Consider the following 22,387-nt stretch of genomic DNA (forward strand, 5'->3'; position numbering starts at 1 on the left):
AAAATTCCAGCCGAGTGTTTGTTTTGGTCCTAACCTGGCAAAACTTGTAAGTGGTAGGAAAGTCTGGTACTGGGAACTATGGTTTCTAGTTTTACCTATGGTTATCTAACTTTTATTGGGAAAATACTGATCACTATTTCAACTGGACAAGAGTAGGGCCCAGTGACCTTGAGAGTCAATAAAACACAGAGAAAATCTCTGATAGGTCATTCACTGTCTTAGTAAGGAAAATTAACACCCCCCCCACCCCAGGCCTGAGAGAGAAAGATGGGGGGCAGCATGAATGGTAGAAATACACTGGTGTAAAGGAACAAATTATGGCATTATAGTAAGAATTTTAAGGTTGGAAGAGACCACAAAAGTCACATGCTAGGTCTACTCATGTGGTATCTAAATTACTCTGGTAAAACATAAGCAAAACAGAATACCTGCCTCTATTTCGAAGAAAAGATACAGCAATGAAACAAGACAACTATTTCAAAAGCTGTATAAACAGAATACTATTAAAATTAACTTTAGTGACAACATCTAAGGAATTGGCTTTTCCATTTATAATGAGATATTATACACTTGCTTTTGTAGAGAGAAATGATTTGACTTGAGGCATAAATTCATAAAATGGCACGGTGGGACTTTGCTCAAAGCAGCTTGTTTGGTTAATTAGCAAAATACTCATATCAACTGGATTGTGAGATTCTTTAGACCTGAATTTGGCAAACTATGGCCCTTGGGCCAAATGTGGTCTGCCACTTCTTTTTAAAAATAAAGTTTTACTGGAACCCAGTCACACTCATTTTACATGTTGTCTATGGCTATTTTCCTATTGCAATGGCAGAGTTGAGTAGTTATGCAGATTATGTGGCCTGAAAAGCCAGAAATATTTACGATTTGCACCTTAATAGAGAAAGTTTACTGACCCCAGTCTTTAGACTAGAGAAGGTCAGAGAATTAACATTTATTGAGCTCTTACTATGTATCAGGTACCATGCTAGAAGCTTTAAATAAATTATTTTTATTAAATTCTCCTAAGACACCTATTAAAAACATCTTGTCCCCAGTTTACAAGCAAGTGAAGTGATGGTTAAACTTGCTCAAAGTGGTAGTCCTAAAATTCAAAACTCCCAGCCTGATTCTCAAATTTAATGCCTTATACTTTAAAATGTTTTTAAAATGAAAAATTATTTACTTTTTCATTTCAATTACTTGGAAAATACTGACTGTCACATTTCCTTTTCCCTCTGAAACAGTGGTGCTGCTCAGACAACAAGATAATGCATTTAAAGCTGGAATACTGGGGTCATGTTGAACCACAAGAATCATAATTCCTTGCAAATTTCTACCAGTCTGCCCCACGAGCTTACAGCTCTAAGCTGGACTCATCACACCAAGCAGCTGTCAATACCCAGGGTGGAACTGCTTTAGTCACAGGGCAATTTTCCTTAAATGCTTTCCTTAAGCATTTAAACCTACTCAAAAAGTCCAGGAAGATCAGGATTACTGATATTTGTGCCTACTTTGTGTTCCCCATTTGCACAACTTTGCTTTCTATTTGTTCTCTCAAGGGGTGAGTCTGGGGCAGCTTACCACTTAGCTGTTTTCAAGGATTAATTACAGCCTATTGCCTTAAGATTGCCCCATTGCTCCCATTTCCACATTGTGGTCAATTGTAAACTTGTTCAAAGATAATTTTAAATGCAGTGGCCAAAAATAACAGTGAGGCCCCAGTCAACTTCCACAGTTAAGAGAGAGCAGCAGAGCTGCTCAGAAATCCTGAAAATGGCCTTCAGAACAGTATCAGCATTCTACTGGGGTCAACTGCTGGTGACAGCAAGAACGTGGAGGCCAGTGTTATGTCCAGTGCCCACTATCCAGTTTCAGATTTCAGAGTAATCTAGTTGGTCTGCAAGTATACAATGCATACATTTTGAATCTTAATTTAATCACTGCTATAAGGCAGAAAAGTTTAACAGTTAAGAATAAAGGCTGTGGAGTCAGACTTCCTGGGTTTGTATCTCAGATCAAACAGTGACTAGTGCATCACCCTGGGCAAGTTGCCTACCTCTGACTCAGTTTCCTGATCTGTAAAATGGGGATTGTTACCTCACTCACAGGTTTGTTATAAGGATTGAATTAGCTAATACATGTAAGTAGTCACAAGACTATGTGGCCCCTAGTAAGCTTTCAATAAATATGAACTATGACTGTTCCTGGACGTGACTTTTATCCATTGTCTTATGAATCCTCTTTTTTGTTATCACTTCCATATAACAAACACCTTCTCTGCATGTGTAACAGAAGATCTCCTTTACCTATTTCCTTTCTCTTAAAAGGTGCTGGTTGTCAACGAGGATTCAGTCATATGAAAATTAGTTTTTCCTATCTTTATCATTCCATTCACATTGTTTTCAGAAAAGATTTATAATACATATTTGTAAATCTGTATAAATAATAAAGAGAGGAAGAAATAGGTGGCTCTCTTACCATTAAATGTTTGCTGCAAGTGTGTAGGCAGAGGTGAGTGGGAAAGTGTTGCTGCGTGCTGAGCTCCTGGCTGTAAACCCTTTAGTAAATCTGAGAGGAAAACAGACTTGTCAGTGATCTTCTTAAAACTAAGATTTGAGCTCTCTTAGATAAAAGGTGAAAATAGTTTAATTTATCTAATACAAGCACAGACTTTGACTTCAAAGGCTTTCTTAAACTAGAGCACATACATTCAAAACTATTTACATGTATAAATATATGTATATGCAAATAACCCAGCAAATTTGACTTCCTCTTATTATAAATTTCATTAAGATAGAAACGTGGAATAGACAGTTCACTCAGAGAATTGTAAATAAAATTCCAGAGTCCAGTAATCTTATTTTATATATAGATGAAATAAACTGCATTTCTTAAAAAAAAAAAAATCTATAATCTCCACTAATTCCAAGTGGACTTCTCTCAGTAAGTAAAAATTTGTATGGTTTCCTGTTCTGTCAAACTAGGTAGTCAAGTAAACAAAAGCGCCCCACTTACTCTGAGTTAGGCTATGGTGGAAAGCGGCTGAGGTAGATCCCGAGGTGGTTGTCACTCCAGCTGTGTCCGTTCCAAAGCCAAGTAGCTCCAAGGGAAACTGGAAGGGCATGGTCACTGGAACAAGGCCACCCAGCATCCCAAAAGGAGTCACATTTTGATTTGTTACAGACAAAGGTGATGTCATGAGAGTCAGAGGTGAGGCATTAGCCAATAATGATGCTCCTGCTGTGGACTGCAGAAACCAGGGGTCAAAATACATAAGAAATCAAGTCTTTAACCTGAATAGATTTATTTCACTTAATATCCTCATGGACGCAAGACTATGTCCTTATATCTGCTCTAACAGAAACTTTGGGAGGCAGAAATGAAGTCGGATGTGTAAACTACACTTCAAAGAATGACTAATATTGGTTCTGGAAATACGTCTATACTCAGCTCACCATCACCAGTTTAGATTCCTTCTTAACTGCTACTGCAATGCCTGCATTAACACCGACTCACTCTCTTAATGCACTCATCTCTAACCTTAGATTTCCACTTTTGCTCCTGGCCCCTACATCTGACACAGGTAATTAATTCCATATAATCTCAATTTGGTCTCTGAAAGTGCTCTGTAATTTCACCATCTGTCTTACAATCTTTCCTGGCACAATCCCTGTAAAAGTTGCTGATCTAGACTATTACTATGCTCTCAGATCCCCCAACTCGATATTCTGTACTTTCACAGTAACACCTTAAAGAGATGAGGCCATCCTGGATGCTCTTCCTCATCCTTAGCCTTACTTGCCCCTTCCTCAAAAGCTATCTACTGGACCTTTGCCATGAATCCCACCTATGCAGAACTTTCGGGGGCAAAAGTTCTTTTTCCACGTTTTCTCTGCCTTCGCATATACAGACATCTCATCTCTTTACAACCACGTGGTTATTCCCACCTCTGTCTCAACCCCTGGCAACAACCTGACTTATGTGTGTTCATTTTATTATCAAACATACTGAATGGCAGACTCCATTTTCCACATTATCTAGTCCCTCCTTAACCCCTGAAAGTGAGTTTCCAATTCCATTACTTTTTGGAACTTAGACTCCTAAGGCAAAAGGTAAATTAGAAGGTGTTTTGGCACTCCCCTACCTGGGCTTTATAAATGTTTATAAAGAAAAACACTTAGAAATATGCTAGCACTGATGAGCTTTCATTGAAAAATTACTTAAATATATTCCATTAAGCTAATTTAATTCCTTGAATAATTTTCTACAAAGCAATTAAGCAATTTTCCCCATTTTGACTTTTCTATGTGTACTTGTCAACAAAGATTATAATCAAAATTTCTCAGTATCAGATATTATCCACTATAGTTTCTGCAACTGTGTGTTTTCTTTTGTAGCCTTATTTCATCAACTCAATTTCTGTGGTCAAACATTTTACAGTCGAGAAAATGGAATTCTTTTGAGTATCTGTTAATAATAAACATTAGCTACCGTCAGTTTTATTTTGTGTATTTATGACTTCTACCAGTAAACATTATTAAGGGCTGATCATTTTACTTAATGTCTGAGAAAAATGTAGGTGATTTTCCCATGCAAAAATGCCACATTACATCATACAGTTACACACGTAATGGTCCACCCCACTGTTAAACAAAAAATGAAGAACATCCTCAAAAAGCTTTCTAATCTAGTTTTTCCACTAGCTCTCCAATGGCCTCCCCTTATGTCCTTTATTTCTCTCTCAAATTTATACCCTTAGTTCTGACCTCTCATCTGTTTCAAAATCCTGTATGGCTAATGATTTAGTGAAGAATCCCACTTAGATATCTAACACCCCCCAACCTGGCATGTCCAAAATTTAACTCATCATCTGCTGCAATCATTTCCTTTCTACATGTGTTAACTGCTACCATCAATAGTCTCATTCTTTCCCACCACTCAGGCTTGAAACCTTAGTTTTTAAGCATCATAAAATAGAAGACAAGATGAGCTCATAGTCAACATATCCATGTTTTCTTTTTTTAACCACAATTTCCTCCCACACTTAAGCACAAATCTTCCTCACTTTACACTTTCCTTATTTGCCAGTTTTTTCCCTCTACTGTGCCAACCATGATATACAAAATGGGTGATTTAGGAAAGAATTACTAAGTTAGAAAGAAGAATGCTTTGAAGCAACAAAGGATCCTGCATCAATTTAAGAATTAACAAGGGTTCTTTCTTCTTTTAAATCATAATTCTACCACAGTCTCAGGATAATACGGGGAACACACTCCAAGGCCATGCACCCCAAGGGGAGCCCCCGAATGAGGAACATTAAACAGTGCTAATGAGGAGAACTCAGATGCTTTTCTGGAGGAGGCTAATGGAAGCATCAAACTGATAGAAAATGTAAATTAGGGCAACTTCCAAAATTAAGTAACTGAGTATCAGTAATAAAAAATGGCACCATGCCATTCCTGTCTAACATTTTGTACTTTCAAATACCTTCCATATCCTCTCTTGTTTATAAAACTAAAATGAAACACTAGATTATCTAAACGTTATAGGGGCATTTATAAAATTCTCTCTCCTGGAAGACGCAGACCTTTCAGAAGTGGTGGGTATCCCACTGTTGATACCATTTAGAAGCATCCAGGAAAAGGTGTCACCATGAAGTAGGCAAATAATTCAAGATAATGCCTTATATTCAAAAATATTTTCCACGACCTCCACATTTCATTCCCACGGGGAAATATGAAGGGAAACCTCCCTCTTCCTGTGGTGGGCATACATTATTTTTAAACTACATTTCATTTTGGTAAGTAAATCTGCCCCCCATTCTCTACAACATCCAGAGTGATCTTTTGAAATACAAGTCAGACTCTACTACTCCCCTGTTGAAGACCCTCCAGTAGCTTCCCACTGAATACAAAATAAAACCCCAAGTCCTTATCATGGCCCTCAAGATCCTCCATCACATGTTTCTGACTTGATCTCTGCCTTCATCACCACCCCATCTTTCCCTACATGTCTAAACCTACGTGTTGTCAGGACTGTTCTATCTCAGTGTCTTCACACCTACCATCCTTCTTGCCTGGACTACTCACTCTTCTATCCAAATGGCTGGCTCCTGCTCATTCAATTGTCAGCTCAAATGTTGCATCTCAAAAAGCAATCTTCATCTCCCCTATCTATGTTAGCAGCAATCACATTACCTTATCATTCTGCTTTATTTTTTCATAGCACTTAAAATATTTGTAAATATTTGTCTTTTGCTTATCTTCCTACCTAGAATATATGCTCCATGAGAGGAGGAAATCTTGATTCACCCTATTTCCCCAGCACCTAGAGGAGTGCCTGGCACATATTAAACACTTAACAAACATTTGCTTAGTGAATTAATTATTTTAGCAATTAGAGTGGCAGAGATGGAATTCAGAGAAAATCAGTAAGTTGAAGGGCAAGAAAGAAAAGGAAGCCTTGAGTGGAAAGTTTTTAAATAAAAAGCAAGCAGAGATAACAATCTGAATCCAGAAAGACTAACTTCTCTTAAACTCAGAACTGACATTTTCACTCTGCAAATGAATAGACAGCTGAAGATGTCCTTCAGACAGGAGTGGATTATTTTACAGGCATAGATAGGAAATTTGTTTTTAGTGTTGGCAAGCTAGAGAGACAGGATCTAGAGGCCACTAGGTAGCTGATAAGACTTCAATGAGATGCGATGTTTAAAAACAAGAAACTTAGGTTCACCAAAAGTTAGAAATAACCTTATTCAATTATGTCTTTTCTTCAGTCAAACTAGTAAGAAAGAACAAAAAGGATCAGATGTGAAGGCAGGAACACTAAGGAACTTATAAAGCCATTCTGGAGAGGAAGAAAACCAGGAGAGAGTAGTTACACTTCAGAAAACGCAAATTTTGCCATGTAGGTTCCTTGCTAACAAACCAATAGGTAAACAACTGGTATGCCAAGTTGTTCTTTTGAAATAAATGACCAACACAGGAAGATTTCCAGGACAACAACAACAACAAAAAAGAACAGATAGATTCTAGAGATGACAAAGGATAGAGAAAGATTTAATTTAAATTCAAAGAAAACAAAGCAAGTTAAGAAAAAAAAAAAAAAAAAAAAAACAGCAATTTTTAACTCCAGGAAAAAAGCCAAAAACTTATAATAAAAATCAAATGAAACCACAGTTTATAATATTTAGCTCAACAGAGACAATATTTTACATAGTCACAGATTTAACCAAAAGTTGTAATTTTATTCTTTCAGGAGAACAGGAAAGGTATAAGAGAGCTAAAAGCCTTATTTATTTATTTATCATAATGAGAAGTCAAAAGATAGTATTAAAATAAATAGTCTTCCATTCATTTTTATTTTTTAAAAACACAGAGAAAAAGCCAAGAGTTAAAAGTAGTTGACACGAGGAAAGAGGATATGGGGCGTGAAACTGCCATTTCTGTTCTAATACTTCCACATATTCCTGTGATCAAATTAAAGATTAATTTAAAAAAGGTCAACATTTTAATAAAGATAATACAAACAGGAATGTGGACTAACTCCCAGATCATAGTTACAACTTAAATTTTAACATACAATTCCTAATCAGTTTTTTGGTTATTTTTCTTATTTCTGATAAAAGTAAAATTAGATAGATAAAACATCTATTAATCCTAGATTTCGAATAATGAATTATTGGTTAATTGAATTCTTTTCTCTGTTAGAATTCTAGAATTCATTCATTTCTAAGCCTACAGTAAAGGCAGAGTGATGCTTTGGATTTTAAGTGTATATTGAATACAACACTTTGCTTACACTGAATAGCAGAGAACCTCTACAAACACCAAGGGGAAAAGTATTTCATTAGATGTTCCTATCCCACATAAACAAGAGGCAGTACAAAATTAGAGCAATTTCTCAGACAAGAGAATTCTGCAAATTGATAAAAGTCATGTTTTCAAAGAATAAATGAGAACCTAAGAAATAATATATCATAAAATATTATTTTTTAAAGCTTCTTATGAAACAGAATATTATGTAAAACCCACTTTCTCGAAGAGTCTAAAAAAGTATCGGGAAAATATTAACAATGGTGAGATGACAGTTGACTTAAAAAAAAAAAATTAAAGAAACCAAATCAGTAAAGTGAAGGACAAATCTGAGAAAGTCTCCTAATACAAAGAAGTGGCAGGTAGATGAATACAATCAACAATTAACTGAAAACAATTAACAATTAAGAGAGAAGATGATATGAAAAGTAGAGAGATGAAATATGTGAGTAATGAAGAGTTCTCAAAAAACCTAGGCAATGAATCAGAAATAATAATCAGATCCATAACAGAATTAAATATTCTTGAGCTGAAAAAACAGGCAGGTCTGAGACTCAAAGATGTTACCACTTTCTAGGTACAAAATTAATGGAAACTAGATAAGCCTAGCCATTACTTGGGAACACTTGATTTTCAAGGAAAATGAGAAAATGTGATTAGCAACTAGGCAGAGAAAACACAATACTTACAAGTAACAAAAAGTCAGAATGGCCTCAGACTTCTCTATAACCTTAAATACTAACTAAGGGTCAGTGGAGCTGTATTTACAAAATGTGGAGTGAGACAGCTAGTGACCCAAGAAGTCTGTATCAACCCAAGTGTGACAGCACATACATTATCAGGTATACAAGAGCTAAAGGGAAACAGCTCTCATGTTAGCCTTCTTGAAAAGATTCTGTGAGTCAGGAATTTCTGCTAACTGAGAGAGAAATTTAAATTAAAAACTCATGAATGGGGAAAATGTGGTATAAATTTATTACTGACACTAACTTGACAGAGAATTATATAAGAATAAATGTAAAATTCATGCAAAATAAAAATTTTATTCAAAAAGACAAATGGTTAAAGCAAAAAAGATAATATGAATGTATAAATTTGATTAAATAAAAACAAAGTTGGCAGGAGAAAGGGGTAAAAAGGATGGGGAAAACAGGAGGTAAGTGAAGGTATGTTAAAATCATAAGTTACTATTTTGTTCTGGACTTTGATAAGATACAGTTTTAAGTATGTATTTTAGTTGTGTTTCTCAGAATTTTTGAAAGTAAGCATGTGATACTTTACCAGAACCACCCCCCCACATCTTAAGAAAAATTTTGTCCCCAAGTATCTCCATCACTGTGATATCAACATCAGGAAGGTTCCTTGGCCATAAGCTATAAGTTATTACAAACAATCTATATATTGTAATAAGGTTATAAAACTGGTAAGAAAAACCACACAGTCTTACACTTTATTACATAAATGTATCTAACATACATACCTGCACACTGGCTGTTACCACTGAAGACCCTGAGGCAGAGGATGGTCTATGTGGAGTAGACAACGGTTTAGTAGCACCCTGTGTTCCACTTCCTGTTCCCCCAGATAGACTAGTCCTATTGGCTCCGCTTGAGTTAAGGTTACTACCTCTGCTGGCAGGTACATTCACTGCAATTCCACTCAAGCTGTTCTTCCCAACAGTTCCAGTGGATGATGAGTTTGTCAGCTTTGAAGGGGCTTGAAGATTTTTTGTAGACGGAAGGCCTGAAGTGCGACTGGAGGGCAATAAATTCAAGGTGGGAGACTGTCTGCTGATGTTGATTCCACTGGGCTGTTTATGGACTGCGTTGTTACCACTGGAGTGGCTACTCTGGGCCACTAGTGCATTTGGACTGGAAGAACTTGGGGATACAGTAGGCTTGGGAGTTGGGTTGGACTTAGGAATAAGTTTAGTTGATACTGAAGGCTTAGCTGACAGAGAGGGCTTGGGTGAGGCAGAAGGCTTAGGTGAGGGCAAGGGTTTAGGAGATGTGGCAGGTTTTGGAGATGCGGCAAGTTTGGGGGATGCAGCCATTGAGAAGGGAGATTTGAAACCCTGCGTGGAGATTTGTGACACCATAGCCTTGGCTAAATAGTTACTGGAGGTAGTGGTGCTAGGTACTGTCCTAGAAACCAGGGAGTGGGACCCTTGAGAACCATTTCCAGGTGGGGGAGTAGATATGGGAAGGCGGTACATGAGTGGCTTATCTGAAGTCTTAATAAGTGGGGATGAACAGGAAAGCTGGGGATTATTACTTAATTTCACCACTGGATTGGTCTGTGATTTACTAATAGTTGCTTGTAATGGAGACACATAGTTCTGCTGGACAGCTGAATGCTGGTGCACCTTTGCTACTTGTGTTAACGAAGAAGTATCTTGGGCCTCTGATGTTCCCAGAGCATGAGAGGAGGCAGCAACTTGGGCTTGGGAAGAAGAGGAGACATGGGTCTGTGAAGAGGAAGAAGCATGGATCTGGCTTGACCTCTGGAGTCCTTGTTGAAGTAGCCTGGCCGGCAAAGGTTCTAAGGAAACTTTAGGGTTCTGAATTGAAGAACCAGCAATAAGGCCTGAAGAGATGCCAGTATGAGCTAAATCCTGGGGTTTCTTTGGCACTGGCCCTGTGTGACCAGCAATAAGACTTGACGAATGTGCAGTTGGAGTAGAATCTAGTTTTTTGGGAGCAGCCAGTGGCAGTTTGCTCATGATACTTGCTAATTTTTCTTCTCTCAGTCCTGGATGAGGTTTCGCAGTTGGCAGACTTATCCTTGAGCCAGCTGGAGGGCCCTTGTTCCCGTTGTTGATAACAGCTAAAGCTTCCGAAACAAGATCCAGTGCAGGTGGATGAAAAGAAAGTTCTTCATCTAGTGAGTCATCAAGGCAAATCGTCTCCTGGGCTGGTGTAGAGCTAGAGCTGGTAGAGGCCACAGCCGATGTGCTAGAGCTCGTCGAAGGACCACCAACTGAAGCCACCAAGGGTGCAGACGTTTTCTGGTCCTTTTTTGGACTACACTCCTGCATAAACAGCATTATATTGGAAAAAAATTAAATAATTAGTAAACACTCACAAAGTATTAGTTTTCAAAGGATTAAGAAACTCTGATAATTAAAATTGTACTAGAAATCTTCTTTAGCAACCATAAAAACCAAAATAATTTTCCAGAGGGTAGAGCTCCTAACTGCACTACCTGATATACTGCACACGGCTGCCACACCTTAGAAAGCCACTCTAAGAAGGCTTAAAGCTAAGCCAAAGGAACATTCCTGTACTAGTTATATGACTGATGAAACCGCCTCTCCCCTCACCACCTGTGTCAGATCTTCAGACACTATTCCAAGTCCATCTGTTCAGACAATTCTTTTTGTACCTAGGAGAAATCCTGCCTTTATCTTAGGACTCTACCCTTCTCATGTGGTATGGTTTGCCAGACTGATCCTCACTCCTGCTTCCCTGCTGTTGTATCTCTTTGTATGCCCCATCCTACAGCTACCCACAGCCAGTGCATAGAGAAGGTGTACATCAAACTGGCAGATGATTCAATTCAGGCATAATTAAATTATGTTTTCTATTCATTATGGCAGAAATCATTTGCAGGTTATACAACATATATTCACTATGAGCAATGCACTATGCTACGAAAACAAGAGCATGAGGAATTTAAACTCTGAATATCTAATATTTTCTGTTTCATCCAGAAAAAAATCAACTTTCTTAAAATTCAAGGACGAGATACAAGAATTGGAGCACAGTTTCAAATATGCAAAGAGCGAAAGAATTATATTTTTCTCTTAAAATATAAAGTACTTGACTCATTTCATTTTTAAGATTAAAAGTACATAAAAATCATTTCAAAGTTTCTTCAATTTCCTAAAAATAAACAAACAAATCCAAATAAATCCAAACCCAAAGCCTGATATTATATATTAATTTATACCACCACAGCACTTACCTTAACCACAGTGGGGAAAGAATGGAGAGGAAGGGTCTTTACCATCACCTTCTAAGGTATTACAGTAAGTAAGAATAATAAATTCTTCTTTCTGCTAAGAATGCCATTACACTCTTTCTTAGCAATTTTTCTAAAGATTTTTTTTTAAGAAAAAACTTCTATTCTAAAAAGGCCTGACTGAAAACCTCAATGCCTTTCAGAAGTCTATAGTGTAACTTCATTAAAGGCAAAACTGTCTGCTAAGATGAATAGGTAATGCCCATGAGACACAACTGCACTGACATGCCATCCACTACACAGTAAGTGAAAACTGCACTGCTACACAAAGTACAGAAATGAGGGCGAGGGAGTGTATCAAAATAATATTGGCAGTGTTACCAGTATAAAATGGCCATTTTAAATATTTTTCTTTATAAAAATAACCTTAAATCCACCCAAGAAGCGTACTGTGTAGATTTATAGCTGCAGAGAAAACTATTCAGGATATATATTTGAGACAAAAAAGGAGGTTATTCCATTCACATAAAATATTAATTCCATCTGAATAAATGAATCATTGTATGGATGGTTGGATAGCTGGATGGATGGCTGGAAAGAGGAAAGAGGGGAGGCAGGGACAGAGATCCAGAGGGGGCAGATGTACACCAGAAAGTTAGAGCTTTTTTTCTCTGTGTGAGCAGAAATTTCTGGACACTTTTACTATCCTCCTTCTTACTTTTCTGTTTTGTTTGCATTTTCTACTGTAAGCATGTCCTTGCATTACTTTTATAAACGAAATCGGTATTTAAGGGGTGGCTGGGCAAGAAAAAAAGCAAATCAGCAACACAGTTTTTCCATTTTGGGAAAAGGAAAAAGTTACTAATCACAAAGAACCAAACAAAACGGGTTAATTCCTAACTCACCAATTATTAGAATTCTGGTAAATTATTCATATGTGTGAATAGATGTATCAAAATTTAAACAACCTTTTTTGAAGGTATTAGGAATTTAAAAATTAAGTCAAATATCAAAACAAAGCATGAACTCAACAGATTTAACGAATACTAGCTCAATATTAACTGGATCAGAAGACAAAGTAGGTTACTAAGAAAAAGAAGACTATTTAATCTGTATTCAACAAGCCCCTACCACTAAAAGCTAAGAAGACCACAGGGTACCAAATATTGACCTTCTGGCCATAACCTCACAAGCAAAGAAATTCTCTATTCAAAGAGTTGAAGGCTATGGGAAAAGTCTAAAACCAAAAAGGTGTGGGCTTTCATTACAATTTTAATTTCAAATGATTAGAGTTTTCCCTTCTAGGGGTTATACTCGGTACAGTTCTACCTTGTCTATTTTGATAGGGTATTTTTTGTCCCCTTTTCTTCTTCAAATATTAAAAAACTTGAATTACTTTATGTTCTAAATCCAATAAATCCATCACTTGCCCTTCAAAGGGATCTAATTCTGTTGGTTGTTTCTGCTGACTCTCACTCACAGTGACTTACTTCCTCATGTATTCTGTATTTTCAGATTGTAAACTCATGTTTGATACTGTATATACGTGGTAAACCTCTGAAGCTAGGGATGAAGGTGCATTATTCCAGAGAGAATGTGACTTGCCAGTGCCGTGGGTTAATACTAATCTAACGACTGTAAGTTATCTTCTTAGCTTGAGGTTTTCCCAGATCATGCAGGTAGTATAAAGTCCTAAATCAGGGAAAATTTTCAGAGAGGACTTTCTTCCTCTAATCCAGAACCCAGGCCAAGACACACAAATTTCTTGATCTTTCTGCTGGTGAGTGGATTTCTTTTCTAGTTCTTTCTTTTACTAAAATGTTATCCTTTAAGAGTCCCAGGTTTATGCAGTTCATTCCCAACCTATGTAAATCTAAGAAAATCTTATCTGCTGTGTTCTGAGAAGGTGATGGATGGAAGTCAGCAAACACCCCTAGGGGCCACTAGTCTCAGGGACAGATTAACACTCTGGCAGCTTCTTCTTTGTCTAAGGCCTTAGGGATTTCTCTTATATATTCACAATTTCAGCTATACTTTTAAAAGATACTCATCATATTTTATCCAGCATTTCTAAGTAGTATTAAGTTAAGCCTTACAACTCAACTAATATAAATTTCCCACTGTCACACAGTCATCTACTCTCCCAAATACAATGGTTCTAGGATTTTTATAATGTTTGAAAACACTCATCTTAAGAGTAGGGTACCTATCAATCTATGCTAAATACCATATATCATTTTCATCTTAAGAATGTATTTCAATAGTCACCAATTATGACTAATTAAAGATTTGGTTCAATACTTACCTTCACTTTGGGTTTAGGTGCAGAAATCACCTTTTTCTTTGCCCTAATACAAAAGATTAAAAAGGAGGCCATTTCAGCAGCAGTTAAGTCACTCATGAGGAAATTATAACACAAAATCTTGTAATTATATGGGTAAATAATTTCTTCTGCTGTTTGGGAAGCTCTCTGAAGAAACAATATATAAGTTATATAGGTGCTCAGTTTTTATGTGAATATACAGCAACATTTCTCCCAATTTCAATTAACCAGAATAAAAGTCAAACCACTAGTAAAATGTGGAATGTAGACGATAAAGCTTTAAAAAAAATTAAACACAAATAGTCCAAACTAAAATAACTCAAAACAGGCTAACAAAACTGTCTAAGGAGACTCATTTCAAAGAAGTAGTTAGGATTTGCAATTATTTATAGAAAAAAAGAGCTTCAAGGTAACTTCAAGCTCAAATTAAACCAAGTTGTAAAAGATATTGTTTAAAAAAAACAAAGCAAAACAAAATCCTCAAGTTTCTAAAGAAAATTATTTTTAATATAATAATTCAAATATAAATTTCAGAATGACAGAAAAAAGGCAATAAAAAAAATACCATGGAAACTTGGAACCTTTGGGAACCAGTGAGGAATAGTCTGAAAATGAAACAAACCTTACAGGTTCCACAGCACAAGAAAGTACTCAAATGTCTGTTGAATAATTAAAGGGTTGAAAAGCTAAAATACCTCACATTGTCTGAATATTTCTACTTCATGAAATTAAAATGCCAACAATTAAGTCAACAAGTAATTTGATTAAAATTTTACTGCCAATCTATAACATTATTAAGGCCACAGTAATATTCATGACTTCTAGGCCTGTATCATCATGCAGATTCCTACTTTCTGATATAAAACAAAACACAAGTTGGCTATACTAATGAAGCTACTGGAAAAAACAAAAACAAAAACCCGAGGGAGAGGATCTATGTAAATATCTGCTTTAGAATTAAAGGAATGAATTATTAATACTTGAATTGTAGCATATACATGATTTTAGAACTATAGGGAAATAAAAGGCCGGAAATATTATTAACACAAATAAACATAAATGCATTAAGTATATATAATTATATATTATGTATTATATATATGTTAAAAAAACTCCCCACCCTAGGATAGCTAAACTACCTGCAACAAAGTAAACTTACAAACGTATAAAACCAAACTACTCCAGATTTACACCCAAAAAATAAAAACAGCAAGATCTGAAAACCACAACCAATTCAATGTATCTCTGGTGGCATACTAACAAAGTGTCCTTCCTGAAAGCCATACAAAATTCCATTGACTGTAACTGTATACAAGGAGAGGGGGAACTGTGTAACATTACCAAGATGTTAATCAGACCTTTTAGCAGAATACTGAACTAGAGTGCTCAGTAAATTCAGTGACTTGCTAATTTTACACCTTATTAAGCATTAACACTATACTTCAAGTCTCCAGAGAAGTAGCCTTAAGTTGTAGGTGAAAATAAAATCCTTGTCAAGTTAACTAGTATTCACCCAAAAATATAGCCACAGAATAAACTTGCCTTCACACTACTGCCTGTCAGGAGGATAAGAGACCTGTCTCTAGGAATTACGTCACAAATGAAACATCCAGTTTGAACACAAGGAAGGACATGAAAGGTAGGTTAATTTTGTGGAATAAAACACTCTGCAAGGCAAGGCTGAGTAGGTATATATACAGAGCTGTCCTAGAAAGCACAAAGATAGATCACCTATGTAGATGGTCATTTAGACGGAAAGGAAAAAAAGACACAAAAGAACCGGTGGGCAGAAGGCCCAGGAACAAAGGAAACCACCGGAGTCTTCCTGTTTACATGGCTTCTCACTCCCAGATCTCAGGCCAGTATGTTACATTACGGATTCAAGTTTTCAGAGACTAGCCTGAGAAGTATTTAACAGATAAATGTGTTCTAAGGTCTACAGAATCAACAGTAAAAACGATTTCTTTTAAAAAGGTAGTGGTAAAACAGAGATTGTCTAAATGTATGTTTAAGTTCTTTTTAACATAGCATTTAATAAATATTTTTGTTTACTAAAATAAAGCACACAATGTGAGTAAAAATAAATGAAGAAATCTAAAGTCTGCATTTACTCACGGAGCAGAAGTAAGATGATTATGTACACTCCGACTCTCCTTAAAAAGCATTCTGGAAAAATTAAAAGGACACAATTATTTTTCTACAGCAGATAAGAACATGATAATCACTTTGTCATTTTAATCATTTGATTTTCAATAGGCTATTATTTGCTTATTTATCAAGTAAAGATTTATAATGGTATAGTAAATTCAATAATCTATTTCATGGGAATAGATTATATTACCTCTTTATTTAAATTTTTTTTACATAGCAACAGATGTTTTCTGCTGATTTAAGAACAATTTAGGATGACAGGTTGAGACAGCCAAGTCTATTAATTTTAACGTTCTTTACTTAACTCTTTAAATTGGGCTGCTCGTAGTTTTTGAGATACTACTCTACACTATTTTCAGTAGAAAAAGGCTGTGCTTCTTTTTCTACACTCTAAATCTTCTATCCAGTTACTTATCTTCATGATACCCATATGAAGTTCCCCTCCCAAAATTCATAAATTTCTTACCCCCTCCCTTTTTCTCTACTAGCAAATTCAGGCACACACACACAAAAAAGTGGCTGGTTAAAAAAAAAAGATCACCTCTATGTGTATCTCTTTATCTCTATGTCCATATTACTGTTTTGTCTTTTAAATGCTTGAAGTTTTCAAAGCAGAGACCATCTGAGATGACTGTATAGAATGTTAAACATACTAGGTCCTTAGGAAAATGAATGTCATACGTGTGTGTATGTGTGTTTTTAATAACAGCAATAAGAAAGCAAAATAAAATCTAGGATGTCATATTTCTTACCTTGCCTGCATCCAGCCCTTAGGCCACAATGGTTTCACCTCTGTCTCCATAAAGGATTTAAGATAATCCTCAGCAGACTGGCTTTTATTTGGCTCTAACTCATAGCATCCCAATTTGATCTCAACAAGGTTACATAACAAAGTTCTAAACAGATTAAAAATATATATTTATATATAAATCTGACTGCAAAGTTGTAGAAAATTAAGCTTGAAACAGGTTTTTTAAAAAGCACACAAATCTGACAGCAATAATAAAGAATATTATCTGAAGAATTCAGAAGATGACATGAAGATAAATAATGTCTAACATATATCATTCAGTGCACTACAGCCAAATCCCCAATATGAAATAATTTCCTTTGATACCTTTAATCTAGGCACCAAAGATTGAAAGGGACAGTCCTACAACTCAACCCTCTACTTGGAGTACAGAAATACTGGTAAGAAAGATGACCAATTACACAAGTATACTGAGTACTTCACCTCTAAAACCAGTATGACTTACTCAATAATAAGATTAGCTTATAAAAAGTATTATATGAAAATAAAAGTGATAGAATTATAAGGGTATTAGAACCAAATTCATCTTCTCTTAAATTTTTCCTACACATTAATTTTTGCTTGCTTCCAATCTAGCTTCCATTTACTACAGATTCTTTTTATGAGAAACCTTACTTCACATCCTCTATTTGGTTAAAAGTGAAGGTTCTAGTTAAATCTTACCTAATGGTGTCATCCCAGTGGAATTTCTTCCTTGGTCCTATGACACGTTTCCCTGGTTTCTCATCATCATCTTCCTCGGATCCATTTTTCTCTCGTTCTTCATCTGTTTGAAACCTAAAAGTAAAAAACATTTTATGAAGCAAAGTTTTAACCCAACATTGCCTATGATGTACTCCATAGATACTTGCTGAATTGCTTAACTGAATGTTAACTCAAAAGACAGGGTAAAGAAGGAATCCACCTTTCCACGTAATACTTTGAATTTGAAGTGCTTTCTAAAGTGCTCTGGTGAATAAGGTCTTCAAACTCTAACATAAAAGCATGAACACTTATCTTTTAGTTCAAAAAATATTCGTATCCAACTTCAACCAGTCAAGCTGGTTAACATGTGGAATGTCTGACCAGTGTCAGTTCTTGCTTTGATCAGAGCCATACACTGTATCAGCAGACCTTTTGCCTTTTACACCAAAGCAACTGAGAGGGAAGTGACTTGTCATTTAGAAAATATTCAATTACACCACATCAATGGTGTATGTGGATTTCTACTTGGTGATGAAGTCCACTTAAGACCAATCCCTAATAGCTACAATTACTACTCAAATGCAAAAGGCAGCCCAAATAGAAGAGGTACATACTTGGCACACTTAGCTTGATTACGAGCCTGGCAGTCCTCCTGGTACTTAAACAGCTGTTCGGGCATGACATTGCTAACAGCCAGTTTCAGTTTTTGCAGAGGTTCTCTTAAACGATCATCCTGAGAAAAAAAAAATACTAAAAGTTTCTTCAAACATATTTACAAAGTTTACTTTGCAAGCAGATCTTCAAAAGATGAAAATTAGGGTTTAGATTCGGATTTGAAATGTTAGCATATTTAAATATGGACATTTCTTGTACAACGCTGACCTTTCATGATACACCCTGGATATAAAATTAGGATAACCATACTTTCCAGGCAGCCAAGGAGAGTCCCAGTTTTTGCCTATTGCCTCAGCATATTTATTAATAGTGCTCTATCACTTAAAACTTAAAAATGCCCATGGTTGACCAGTAAATTATATGGACACTTAAGCTGTAATACAAGTGATTAAATAAAGGACAAAATCTACATTGTGCAGACTACTATCAGCTAGTCCCCATTATGATGGGGAACCAGTACCACAAGAAGAGATTCCGCTTTGGAAGACTGGAAAGCACAATTTGGTTTGGTGACTACCAACAGGATGTTGGCATCCTGTTTTCTTCTTTATTGTTAGTAATTGTGACTTATGTTGTAAGCAAAAATGCAAGGTCAAAGCCAAACTGAAAGAGGAAACTGGAAGACTCTTATTCATGTGTGTTCAGGGCAAAAAGAAAAGCAAGTAGGTTCAGATCTGACAGCTTCAATCAATCGATTTATTATTTTCATCTTGCAAGTAACAAAATGTTTATGTAATTATTTAGAACATATTTTTATTACTGTCACAGGTGCAGAAATATTGTAAGACTTTGCTCTCTTCACTGACACAGCTGTGTTTAAAATGCGATTTTTGGTAAGGAGAGGAATCTTAGGAATGCAATTATCATGTTATGGAAGGTATGTTTTACAAAGTAAAACATTTTATTTTCTTAATAACACTAATTTTAATAATAAAAATACAAATATTATTACTAATATTTCATGCATACCAATTAATAAATATTACTGCACAAATGTCAGTGTCTGCTACAAAACTACATTTAAAAAAATGCAAACAGCCAGTACCATGGTTCCTGGGTGATCATGTCTTAAGAATTATACAGCTAAGACTATCTGCCTGGCAACAACCCAAATATCCATCAACAGTAAGATGACTAAATTAACTGAGATATATTCATACACTGGAACGCTGTACACACAGCAGTAAAATCAGAGTCCCACCACTTGTAAAGACAGATAAATCTGAGGTACATAACACTGAGTGTAAAAAACCAAACTGCAGAAGAAAACAGACAGTATTACTCCATTTATATGAAGCTCAAAAACATGTAAAACCAAGCAATATAATGTTTAGGGATACAAACGCACATGATTACACCATATTAAAAAAGTAAGAGTTAGATAAATGTCTTTCTTCCATAGCCAACTGTCAAGGCCTGAAGGAGCCAGGCACAGGCACAAAATCTGAGACCTCAAGTAAATTTCATTTGTTCACTAGCCTGCTTTGAACTGAGAAAGAACTACAGTTTCTCAGTTCAAAAGAACTATTTTATTAACAGAAGTGTAGCACCCATAATAAGGAACTGTATGCCTGTCAGATCTCACCCACTGCAGTGGTGCAGGGCACCACACTCATTCCCCTACTCACACCATGCTGGGCCTTTGAGAGCCATGCTGTGCTGCGTGACTCTCTCTCCCCATGACCAGAAAAGTTTAGGTTGACTCAAGACAATACGATTAGATTTTTCACCCCAAGAATATGGATTGGGATGAGAAAGCTGGGCAAATCTCTGTGTGTGGCTTTTCTGAAATATAAAACCTTGGAAATAAAGTAGTCTTGTCTGCAGATACACATAGGATAATAGTGAGGAAAGAAGACAGAGGTAAAGAGAAAAAGAGTTAATCCAGATTATCAGTTCCCATCCCTTCCTTGCCCTTAATTCAAGGAAATATCTTTATTCATAGAAAAAAGTTTCCTTTTTTTGGTCTTAAACTGCATTTAGTTATTTTCTATAACTTGCAAGTTATAAATACTTTAAAAATATATACTCAAAGAAATCATTACAGGAAGAGTAATCAAGACAGTGAAGATACTGAAACCTATTTCATGTGACATAAAAAGGGGACATAATAAATGCTTTCAAAAATATGAAAGCCACAAAGTGGATAAATGATAAGATTGTGAATAAACTCAAAGGCAGAATTAGGACCAACAGGATGGAAAGCATTTAGATTTGGCTCAATGCATGGAAGAATTTTCTGATACTATAATGAAATAAGTTTCTTATCACTGGAAGCATGCAAGCTTGGACAATCACTTCAAGGAGTCATGGTCAAGGAGAATCTAGCAAAACACAGATGATTACACTAAATGATCTTCCAGATTACATGCAACCTTTCCATTGGTCTTCATAACGTCACTGTGAGCATATCAGTATAGGTCCATTTCAGGAATAAGAAAATAAAGTTTTACATGTGTCAGACTATTTGTTGAGGGCAAAGCTGTGTCAGCTGTGCAACTGAGATTAATTTACCCATCCAAGAAACACTAGAAAATACTATTTCTTATCTAAAGCTATCAATTGATGAAAAGCAATTTTTTTCCCAGGAGATCCAACATCCCTTTAAGAACATCCTATGGTTACTCAATACACACAGTAAGACTATAAAGCAATTAATATGCAAAAGCAACAAATATAAATGAGTCTCTTTACAGGTTATAAACCCCCAGATGCAGATGTTATCTTACCTGGACGTTGAGGTGCAACTTCTTTAGACGTTTGACCAGTGTTTCTTTATTGCATGGCACAAAAGCTTCAAGATGGGAGTAGACACTGCTGCGAATGACAGGGCCTAGTTCCTGTAGCTGTAACTCAATGCTGACCAAAAACAAACAAGTAAGTAGTATAGAATTTCTTTTACATAGTAATACACAAGCAAGGAGGCAGAGACAGTGACTCTTTTCTCCTTTTATCTTTCGATGATTTCCTGGACAGTATTTTTCAAGGAAAAAAAAACCTCATCAATAAATAGTAATGCTATAAAAAATTTCTATGAGTCTAGTTTAAGAGTAGAATTTATAACCCTAAACATGATGGCAAATAATTTTTTGATGACAGAGGCAAAGTCTACCCTTTTGGGGTAAAGCACAGGAACTCCTTTATTAACTAAAAGCTCATTTCCACACAGAAATATCATACTTCTCCTCACTGCCGTGCAATTTGCTCTACTACAGAGTCACACAGTTCAATGAGTTCTTGAGTATTCTTCCCTTAAGGGTTGAAAAAATGATATTCAGAAGAGGTAAGGCCCTTCTGGCTATACAGACTGTTCTATCCATCTTTGTTTCCCTCACTGTGTCTGCACTGCACAAACCAGATATTTAATAGTTTGTTCAACTTATTCCAATTATCCAGTTACTGTTAAAAGGGTATTTAGCCTTAAAAAAAAAAAAAAAAAAAAAAAGATGAGTCTGTAACAGCCATCATGCTCACAGCAGGACAAGCTATTGAGGTTTCTTCCAAGATGGAAGACATTTTATTTGGCAGCTGCCACTGTGAAAAATGAGAACAGATGTTAACTTGAAGGCCAAGACCAAACTGGAGCCCATGGCAACAAACTATGTCCAAATCATCACATTTTATTACAGTAGAAGGTGCAGATAGACTTAAATACTTCTCACAAATATAAGGTTCATCCAAAGATTCAGTTAACAGCTTTTGCCAGATCAAATGTATCCATCACTTATAAGATGTATTGCAATTTCAGAAACAGTGAAATGTGGAAAACTATACTCCTCAGAACTGACAACAGAAAATTCTTGATATAAGAGAAACCAAACACACACACAAAATACATATATATAAAAAGAAGTTTAAGGACCACTAGAGCCAGGGGGCCAAATGCAGTAGTCTATATGGAAGATAATCACTATGGTTATGAGTTCTGTGAATAAACATTTGGTTAAGTAATGTTATGAG

The 22,387-nt window shown here is 36.0% G+C and overlaps 1 protein-coding gene across 3 annotated transcripts in view; it reads right to left on the reverse strand.

The window, feature by feature from the left end:
- The window catches only part of UBN2 (ubinuclein 2), a 54,196-nt gene that overhangs the window by 3,702 nt on the left and 28,107 nt on the right, over window positions 1-22,387 (reverse strand). For all 3 annotated transcript variants that reach the window (XM_010983181.3, XM_064487323.1, XM_031455458.2), the window contains 9 exons: window positions 21,157-21,286; window positions 18,367-18,485; window positions 17,732-17,845; window positions 17,010-17,153; window positions 16,222-16,272; window positions 14,089-14,131; window positions 9,301-10,851; window positions 3,019-3,250; window positions 2,482-2,571 (listed from right to left, as the gene is read on the reverse strand). In XM_010983181.3, coding sequence (XP_010981483.3) covers window positions 2,482-2,571; window positions 3,019-3,250; window positions 9,301-10,851; window positions 14,089-14,131; window positions 16,222-16,272; window positions 17,010-17,153; window positions 17,732-17,845; window positions 18,367-18,485; window positions 21,157-21,286 — 2,474 coding nt within the window. The remainder of the gene's footprint in view (window positions 1-2,481; window positions 2,572-3,018; window positions 3,251-9,300; window positions 10,852-14,088; window positions 14,132-16,221; window positions 16,273-17,009; window positions 17,154-17,731; window positions 17,846-18,366; window positions 18,486-21,156; window positions 21,287-22,387) is intronic.

This window comes from Camelus dromedarius, chromosome 7, assembly GCF_036321535.1.
Source record: "Camelus dromedarius isolate mCamDro1 chromosome 7, mCamDro1.pat, whole genome shotgun sequence".
NCBI classification, from domain to species: Eukaryota; Metazoa; Chordata; class Mammalia; order Artiodactyla; family Camelidae; genus Camelus; species Camelus dromedarius.